Source organism: Trichechus manatus, unplaced genomic scaffold (assembly GCF_000243295.1).
Source record: "Trichechus manatus latirostris isolate Lorelei unplaced genomic scaffold, TriManLat1.0 scaffold00029, whole genome shotgun sequence".
In the NCBI taxonomy this organism is placed as follows: Eukaryota; Metazoa; Chordata; class Mammalia; order Sirenia; family Trichechidae; genus Trichechus; species Trichechus manatus.
In genome coordinates this window covers 7,790,169-7,797,544 of record NW_004443965.1, presented here as the reverse complement: position 1 = coordinate 7,797,544, position 7,376 = coordinate 7,790,169, and the positions used below count along the sequence as shown (strand labels likewise).

Genomic DNA, 7,376 nt, shown 5'->3' with positions numbered 1-7,376 from the left:
TTAATTTTGGAGTCAGAATTTGTTAGACTTGTTTCTGTATTATTTCATTTTTAAAAAGAATCAGCCAGGAAATATTATAATTGCATGATCGATATCGAATGAGAAAATAAGCAAAGTCTGATTTTATTTGAAAGATTCTGAAAGCCCATTTAGAAATGATCTCATATGGAAATTCGAGTAATGTTGGTTACAAAACCAACCTCCACATTTCTCAAAATTGTATAAAGAAAGAATTGGTGGAGTATGACCTGGGAGTTTATTAAGGGCTAGTAGATTTCTTAGGAAGTTTCAGGTAAAACCAAACCATAAGCTGGCGCACAACACACCTGAAGGCGGGATTTTCCCAGACCTGCTCAAACCTGCCCAGCGAACCGCCCACTCCCTCGACCAACCTGCCCACGTCCATCCCGCGCCCTGAGCCTGGAGTCCTGCCCAGCGCTTGGGCAGCCGCGGAGGCGGACATGGGCCCGGGCGTGCGCGCCACGGACCGTGGGGCCGCGGCCAGGGGGCTGCTGCTCCGCACGGCCGCAGCCGCAAAGGGGCTTAAGGAAGACCTGAGGGGTGTGGCGGCCCAGCCCTGGAGAGGGCTGTCGGGGATCCCAAAGCAGGAGGGGCCTCAGGAGGAGGAGGCTGAGGCCGGACAGGAGCTCTGTGAGTCCTGAGAACAAAGTCTCAGAAAATGTGGGCGGTGGGCGGTGGGCGGTGGGGCTGACCTGGGCGAAGGGACTTGAGAAGGTGCCCAGCGCATTGCCTCTGCACGCTTGGGGGAAGAAAGTCCATGCGAAGACTTGCCCTGGGGTCCCTGCACTGACCCACCCTCTACTATGGCACTCCCTCTTGACAGGTTTTCAACTTTGGAATCCATGCTCACCCAAGTTTTGGTTCATATTTCCGCCTGTATTGAGGATGGAAGGAAAGTTATCACTCTTCCAACTTAACAAAGAAGATTATTAAAGAAATGATTAAGCTCTTTTGCAAATAAGGAAAGAGTTTCAAGTGCCCTGTCTCCTATACCCTGACTCATGCACTGGTTGCTTGACTTTAAGCAAGTCACTTAACCTTTCTGTACTTGAGTTTTTTCTAGCATGGTATGGACCATCTGTGTCTTGGGAATACATTTATAACATAAACTGGACACACTCTGGAAGAGTCCTCAAAGGTTGAGAATGAAGTCCAAGTCAGCTGGCTGGGATGGCCTCACTTCCTAAAGGTCAGCCTTGAGGCAGTGTACCAGTGACTTAATATAATGTACAATTAGTTTGTTCATTCGTTCTAGAAATATTTTTTAAGGGTCTACTATTTGCTAGACATGTCTAGGTGTGGAGATGCAGAGAGGATATAACAACTCCTGAGAACATGACAATGAAATTCACATTCTAGTTGTGGTGGAGGGTTGATAGACAACAAAACAAATAAGCAAAGAAATGAATAAGATAACGAGGTAGCAGTAAGTGCTGTGAGGGCCATAAAACAGGTTGATGTGACTGGAGAAGAACTTAGATTTGGTGGTTGTCTTAGTCATCTAGTGCTGCTATAACAGACATACTGCAAGTGGATGGCTTTAACAAAGAGAAATTTATTTTCTCACAGTCTAGTAGGCTAGAAGTCCAAATTCAGGGCGTCAGCTCCAGGGGAAGGCTTTCTTTCCTCCAGCCCTGGAGGAAGGTCCTTGTCGTCGATCTTCCCCTGGACTAGGAGCATCTCTGGGCAGGAACCTCTGCTCCCGGCGTTGCTCTCTTGGTAGTATGAGGTCCCCCATTCTCTGCTAGATTCCCTTTCCTTTTATGTGTTGTAAGATGAAAGGTGGTGCAAGCCACACCAGGGAAACTCCCTTTACATTGGATCAGGGATGTGACCTGAGTAAGGGTGTTACATCCCACCCTAACCCTCTTTAACCACAGGCAGAGATTATGATTTATAACACATAGGAAAAACACAAAATGGAGGACAACCACACAATACTGGGAATCATGGCCTAACCAAGTTGACACGTATTTTGGGGAAACACAATGCAATCCATGACATTGGTCAGGTAAGACTGCACATTTGAGCAGATACTAATAGGAAGGAACTAGCTATGGAAAAAGTTCAGGAGGAAGAGTATTACAAGTAGGAGGAATAGCAAATGCAAGACAGGAATGAAGTTGATACATTTCTAGAAACAGAAAGGAACATAAGGAGTGAAGGCGAGAATAACTGAGGTTGGGGAGGTAGGCAGAGCCAGTTCATCAACGTCTTGTGGCTGTAGTAAAGAAGCTTAGATTTCTTCTAAGTGTAACTGGAGGCTCTCAGATGGTTTTAGAAAGGAGTAATATATTGTGATTTACGTTTTTAAAAGCTCACTCTGATTGCAGTGTGGAGAATAGATTGTAGTGAGGCAAGAGAGGGAGCAGAAAAAACCAGCTAGGAGAGTTTTGGAGGAGTCACAGTGAGCATTGGTGGTAGCTTAGGCTATGGAAGTAATGGTGGAGGGGAGAAGTGGACTAACGTGGGATGTAGTTTAGAGGTAGAGGTTTTGCTGCTGAATTGGATGAGATAAAGAAAAAGATCCCTACGCTTGGGTAACTGGATGGATGATGGGGATATTTACTGAGATGGGAAAGACAGGGAGGGATGGGTTTTTGTTTTTGTGTTTTGAGGAGAGGCATGGAATCAAGAGTCTCTTTTGGCTATGTTATGTTTGAGCAGCTTATTAAAAACCACATGGAGATGACAAGTAGGGAGTTGAATAAGAATTACTGAAGTTAAGTGAAGAGGTCTGTATTAGAGGTATAAATTAGAGAGTCATTAGCATACAGATGGTGTCTTAGTCATCTAGTGCTGCTATAACAGAAATAGCACAAGTGGATGGCTTTTAACAAAGAGAAATTTATTCTGTCACAGGCTACAAGTTCAAATTTAAGGCATCAGCTCCAGGGGAAGCCTTTCTCTGTTGGCTCTGGTTTAAGGTCCTTGTGATCCATCAGTCTTCCCCTGGTCTGGAGCATCTCAGCACAGGAACCTCACGTCCAAAGGACATGCTCTGCTCCTGGCACTGCTTTCTTGGTGGTATGAGGCTCCCCTGTGTCTCTGCTTGCTTCTCTCTTTTATATCTCAAAAGAGATTGGCTTAAGATACTGTCCAGTCTTGTAGACCTCATCAGTATAACCTCATCATAGTGATAGAGTTTACAATACATAAGGAAATCACATATAACCTCAACGTAGTGATAGAGTTTACAGCACATAAGGAAGTCACATCAGATTAGACAAACATACAGTACTGGGAATTATGACCCAGCCAAGTTGATACACACATTTTTGGGGGAACATAATTCAATCCCTGACAGATGGTGTTTGAAACCATTAGAACTAGATAATCTAAGAAGAATGTGAGAGAGGAGAAAGGAAAAAAAGGTCAAGAGTCAAACCTTGTTTAAACAGACACAAAGGCACCAGCTGAGAAGACTAAAAAGGAGTGGCCAGCAGGGTAGGAGGAAAACCAGGAGAGTGTGGCATCACAAAGGCAAAAGCAAAGTGTTTCAAGAAGGAGAGAGTGGCCCCCACTTGTATCCACATCTGCAAAGAGGTGCAGTAAGATGAGGACTGAGATGTGTCTGGTACTTTGGCAATGTGGAGGTCACTGATGACATTGACAAGGGCATGCTGGGAACGAATGCCCAGAAGGACTGGGCTGAGAGAGGATGTAGAGGTAACAGCCCTGAGCTGGACATCTGAAAACTTGGGTTCTGCCATGAACTAACTCTGGGGCAGTGATCAAATCATTACATTTCTCTGGGCCTCAGGTACTTCATCTGCAATATGGACACATTGGGTATAGTGATGTCTGAGGCTCCGTACAATGTGAATGCTTTATGTCCTATTCGGGTGAGCAGAGGGACGAACGACATGGGAGGTAATTGCAACTACTCTCTTACATCACTCTTCACTTTGCTCAGGGACTGTAAATTACTCTGGGGCAATAGTTTTCTGACTTGCAACCACTAGCAGTTGCCACAGGTTTCTGGTGATGAGAAATTTCCCTCACAAAACAATCACAAACTTAAATTGTATTGCTCACATGTGTAGAAGGTTCTTCTATACTCAACTCTGTGTTTTCTGCAGTACTCTAGCTCAGCATCTTGCACCAAGCAACACTCAGTAAATATTTTCATAATTGCATTGTTTCTGAATTGTTTTTGAGTTGTTTGTATGTACTTTTTTTCCTAAACCGGAAGTCAGCTGTGACTGAGACATGTAGTTGCCTCCCGAACACCCATTTTCCCCTTCTTTCATTACAAAAGAACTCCTCATTTTTAGCTGGACATAAGGCCACCTGGAACAAAGTCTACATTCTCCACTTTCTCCAGTAGCCATGTGTAGCTATGTGGCTGAGGGATGGAATCAGAAGTTAGTATGTGCAACTTCTGGGAGGTGTCATTAAGGAGAAGGTATATTCCTGTCTTTGCTCCTTCCTTCTTCCTGCTGGTTGGGCTTCAGCCATAGTGACAGGAGCTCCACCAGCCACCTTGAACCATTAGGTGACTTGGGGAATGAAAGTTATGTTTGGTGGAGCAAAAAGATAGAAAGAGTCTGGGTTCCAGAAACTAAGAAGTAACTTAGACTGCCTCCAGACATCTTAAGTGTAAGAGAAAAAGAAACTTCTATCTTGTTTAAGCCATAGTGGAAAGGTTTCAGCAGAGCCCCCAGACTAAGACAGATGAGGAGGAAGGACCTGGCGATCTACTTCTAAAAAAATTGGCCAGTGAAAACCTTACGAATAGCAGCAGAGCATTGTCTGATATAGTGCTGGAAGATGAGCCCCTCAGATTGGAAGGCACTCAAAATGCGACTGGTGAAGAGCTGCCTCCTCAAAGTAGAGTCTACCTTAATGATGTGGATGGAGTAAAGCTTTTGGAACTTTCATTTGCTGCTGTGCCACGACTCAAAATGAGAAAAAACAGCTACAAACATCCATTAATAATCGGAATGTGGAATGTACAAAGTATGAATCTAGGAAAACTGAGAGTTGTCAAAAGCAAAATGGAGTGCTTGAAGATAGATGTCCTAGGCATTAGTGAGCTGAAATGTACTGGTATTGGCCATTTTGAATTAGACAATCATATGGTCTATTACGCCGGGAATGACAAATTGAGGAGGAATGGCATCATATTTATCATCAAAAAGAACATTTTAAGATCTATCCTGAAGCACAACTTTGTCAGTGATATGATAATATCCATACGCCTACAAGGAAGACAAGTTAATACAACTATTATTCAAATTTACGCACCAACCACTAAGGCCAAGGAGGAAGAAATTGAAGATTTTTACCAGCTTCTGCAGTCTGAAATTGATCAAATATGCAATCAAGATGCATTGCTAATTACTGGTGATTCGAATGTGAAATTAGGAAACAAAGAATGATTGCAGTTGGAAGATATGGCCTTGGTGATAGAAATGGTGTTGGAGATCACATGATAGTATTTTGCAACAACAATGGCCTCTTCATTAGAAATACCTTTTTTCGACAACATAAACGTCAACTATACACGTGGACTTCGCCATAGGGAATTACAGAGGAATCAAATCGAACTACATCTATGGGAAGAGATGATGGACGTCAGAGCAAGGCCAAAGGCTGACTGTGGAACAGACCATCAATCCCTCATATCCAAATTCAAGTTGAAGCTAAAGAAAATTAGAACGAGTCCACGAGAGCCAAAGTACGACCTTGAGTATATCCAACCTGAATTTAGAGACCTTCTCAAGAAGAGATTTGACTCACTGAACACTAATGACCAAAGACCAAACGAGTTGTGGGATGACATCAAGGACACTGTATGTGAAGAAAGCAAAAAAGGTCGTTAAAAAGACAGGGAAGAAAATAAAGACCAAAATAGATGTCAGAAGAGACCCTGAAACTTGCTTTTGAGTGTACAGCAGCTAAAGGGAAAGGAAGAAATGATGAAGTAAAAGAGCTGAACAGAAGATGTCAAAGAGCAGTTTGAGAGGACAAGTAAAGTATTATAATGAAATGTGCAAAGACCTAGAGTTAGAAAACCAAAAGGGAGGAACACGCTCGGCATTTCTCAAGCTGAAAGAACTGAAAAAATTCAAACCTCGAGTTGCAATATTGAAGGATTCTATGGGGGAAATATTGAATGACACAGGAAGTATCAAAAGAAGATGGAAGGAATATACAGAGCCACTGTGCCCAACCATTTCAGGAGATAGCATATGATCAAGAACCGATGGTACTGAAGGAAGATGTCCAAACTGCACTGAAGACATTGGCGAAAAACAAGGCTCCAGGAATTGATGGAATACCAACTGAGATGATTCAACAAACGGATGCAACGCTGGAAGCACTCACACATCTATGCCAAGAAATTTGGAAGACAGCTACTTGGGAAACTGACTGAAAGAGATCCATATTTATGCCTATTCCCAAGAAAGGTGATCCAACCAAAGGTGGAAATTATCAAACATTATCATTAATATCACACACAAGTAAAATTTTGCTGAAGATCATTCCAAAACAGTTACAGCAGTACATTGACAAGAAACTGCCAGAAATTCAAGCAGGATTCAGAAGAGGACATGGAACGAGGGATATCATTGGTGATGTCAGATGGATCTTGGCTGAAAGCAGAGAATACCAGAAAGATGTTACCTATGTTTCATTGACTATGCAAAGACATTCAACTGTGTGGATCATAACAAATTATGGATAACATTGTGAAGAGTAGGAGTCCTAGAACACTTAACTGTGCTCATGGGGAACCTGTACATAGCCCAACAGGCAGCCATTTGAACAAAACAATGGAATACTTCTTGGTTTAAAATCAGGAAAGGTGTGTGTCAGGGTTGTATCCTTTCACCATGCTTATTCAGTCTGTATGCTGAACAGATAATCCAAGAAACTGGACTATATGAAGAAGAACGCATATAGGATTGGAGGAAGACTCTTTAACAGCCTGCAATATGCAGATGCACAACCTTGTTCACTGAAGTCGAAGAGGACTAGAAGCAGTTACTGATGAAAATCAAAGACTACTGCCTTCAATATGAATTACGCCTCAACATAAAGAAAACAAAAACCCTCACAACTGGACCAATAAGCAACATCATGATAAACGGAGAAAATATTGAAGTTGTCAAGAATTTCATTTTACAGCCCCATAAAACAAAACAGGACTCAAGAGGCACAGCAGTCCAGGGACAATGACTAGAAGGCAGAAGGAGACAGGAAAGCTGGTGATAGGGAACCAAAGGTTGAACAAGGACAGTGATGATGTGTAGTGGGGTTGTTAACCATTGTCATAGGGCAACATGTGTACTAACTGTTTAATGAGAAACTATTTTGTTCTGTAAACCTTCATCTAAAGTGAGAAT

The 7,376-nt window shown here is 42.7% G+C and overlaps 1 protein-coding gene across 1 annotated transcript in view; it reads left to right on the top strand.

Moving 5' to 3' along the window:
* The first annotated feature begins 461 nt into the window (after positions 1-461).
* ANKDD1B (ankyrin repeat and death domain containing 1B) overlaps positions 462-7,376 on the top strand; it is a 95,207-nt gene continuing 88,292 nt past the window's right edge. Inside the window, exon 1 of the mRNA XM_004374487.2 lies at positions 462-651. Coding sequence (XP_004374544.1) covers positions 462-651 — 190 coding nt within the window. The remainder of the gene's footprint in view (positions 652-7,376) is intronic.